At 32.1% G+C, this 2277-nt stretch overlaps 1 protein-coding gene across 1 annotated transcript in view; it reads right to left on the bottom strand.

Moving 5' to 3' along the window:
• The window catches only part of CUNH6orf62 (chromosome unknown C6orf62 homolog), a 9434-nt gene extending 7163 nt beyond the window's left edge, over positions 1-2271 (bottom strand). Inside the window, exons 1-2 of the mRNA XM_023699986.1 lie at positions 1950-2271; positions 1-126 (exon numbers count right to left, since the gene is read on the bottom strand). Of these exons, the coding sequence (XP_023555754.1) occupies positions 1-126; positions 1950-2078 (255 nt within the window). The 5' untranslated portion in view covers positions 2079-2271. The remainder of the gene's footprint in view (positions 127-1949) is intronic.
• Between the last annotated feature and the right edge of the window lie 6 nt (positions 2272-2277).

Here is a 2277-nt window from a genome sequence, read left to right as displayed (position 1 = left end):
TAAAAGCTCTATGGAACTTTCCAAGGAATAGCTGGAATCTCGCACACCTTTCAGGATATTTTCTTCATAATTATTTGTCATTACTGGTATAACTTCAGACACTTCAAAAAGTGCTGATTTTTTTTTTTTTTTCTTTGACGGTATGGTCATTTTCTTTTTTGAGTTTTTTTTGTTCGTTTGTGTTTTTTTTTTTTTTTTTATGTTTGTCTGTTTTTTTTTCTGTGTTTGTTTCTTTTTATTCCAACTCAGTAAAATTACCATCTGATTTTTATATATAAAATGCCCTATTTTCAGATAATCGGATTTTTCTGTACTTCCCCCACACCTTTCCCCAACCATGAGAATGTTTAAATTTCTCAGTTTAATAACATGGGCATCCATAGCAAATACTTATGTTAGACACTATTTCTTAAATCCCAATAATTCAGGAACCAATACCAGGCATCACTAAAGCTAAAAAATATTTCAGTGAGTTAGTACAAACACAATTTCACTTAGCTGGCTCTATATGCAGCTAAATTAAAAACTCATCAGTCCAAAAACAATTATTCAGACAAATTTATTATTCTTTAATTAGGTCAGTTTTCATTACTACTTCTGCATGTTACACACCACAAGTGTCAATATCTGAAGGGAAAAAAAAGTGTACCAAATTGTTTCAAAGAGATAACAAGAAATGTTATATAGCTACAATTCTGTACTAGGAAACATAGACCTTGAGCTACATGGGTCAATTGCAAGGATTTTATTCAATTGTAAAAAAGCAAATTTACCCAAAGAACCAGACGGTAAAATCTGGGACATCTTACAGATTACAAAGACAGTTACAGTCGTACCACCACTTATATCTTGGATATAAAGAGCCTACATTGTAATATCTCCAACTAAAATCTGACTTTATTAGTTTTGCAGTCAGCTTGTTTTTAAAAATAAAAGAAAAATTAGTTGGGGCTGGGGAGATGGCTCAGTGGAATAAGCACTTCCCTGGCAAGTGCAAGGGCCTGAGTTCAATCCCCAGTTCTGCCAAATAAATAAATAAAATAAGTGCACAAAAGGAAAGTCAGGAAATAAATCCTTGGTACTATCCTGTCTTAAGAAAATCACTTCAAAAAAAAAAATTAGTTTAAAATTACTTAAACTATTATTACTCTAATAATAAAGTAACAACCCTGGCAAGCACAAGGGCCTGAGTTCAATCCCCGGTTCCGCCAAAAAGAAAAAAAAAAAAAAAGTAACAAACCGGAGACTTCCAAATACTAAATAATTATACTAAAATTGTTTTTCTGATTTGAAATTAGCTGACCACATTCGGGCAAAAACGGAAGTTCATAATCTAATTTTCTATCAAACACTCCTGTTGATGATTTAAGAAACTGTCTATTCTTAAGCAGCAAAAACATGCTGCTTTCACCAAATTCTTTTTGATTAATCACAACTCATTACTTACTAGTCAACTGTGGCGCCAATTTTAATTGATTTCTAAAAATTACCTTTTAGGCAATTTTGAATTAAAAAAGAAAATCATTCCTAAACAAAAATTAACTATTTCTAATTGCTTTTAAAAGTCAAAGGGTATTCTATTTCATTAAAGGTATCACATGAAAAGCTATCTACAGAGCTGAAGAAATGGTTTACTCTAGGAGATAGATTCCAACTTTAAAACACTTTCAAATATCCTATTCATACTTTAAATAATCCTTAAATTCAAATACAAAGTTTTCACAATGTTATCGGGCCCTCATCAACAAACAAATGTGGATCCTGCTAAGCTTTAAAATTATTTCCAAACATACTAAGAACTTTCCATCCATGATTTTACAACTACACAATTCACAGAATATAAGCATAGTCCCACCATTCTTTCCCTAACCTTCATAAATTATTTAAAAATAACAGTATACACTTACAAAAAAAACCACGTGCTAATTCACATAAGAACTTTAAATTACCTTCTCCTTGAACACAAAGGCAATATACATCTTGAAGTCAAACTGGTCAGCTAGAGATTCTTTTTTCTTTCTAAGCTGAGCACGTAGTCTGTTCAGAGCTTGTTTCTTCCGGGAGTTTGGGTCCCCCATTTTGAAATACAGGTGGTACTAAAGCCTTTGGAAATTGTCACTAAACTATGGGCACTTTTTCTTAAGACTCAAGTACAACAGAAACAAGTCATTTTTCCCTGCTAATATGATTGAATAGCTAAAATCGCAACTGTAACCTCAAAACTGCACCTTCTGGCAATATTAGCAGACTGTCATATTACAGAATCAAGAAACAAAA

Source organism: Octodon degus, unplaced genomic scaffold, assembly GCF_000260255.1.
Source record: "Octodon degus isolate 3935 unplaced genomic scaffold, OctDeg1.0 scaffold00119, whole genome shotgun sequence".
NCBI classification, from domain to species: Eukaryota; Metazoa; Chordata; class Mammalia; order Rodentia; family Octodontidae; genus Octodon; species Octodon degus.
The sequence above is the reverse complement of the archived record's forward strand: the minus strand, read 5'-3'. Positions and strand labels throughout refer to the sequence as shown.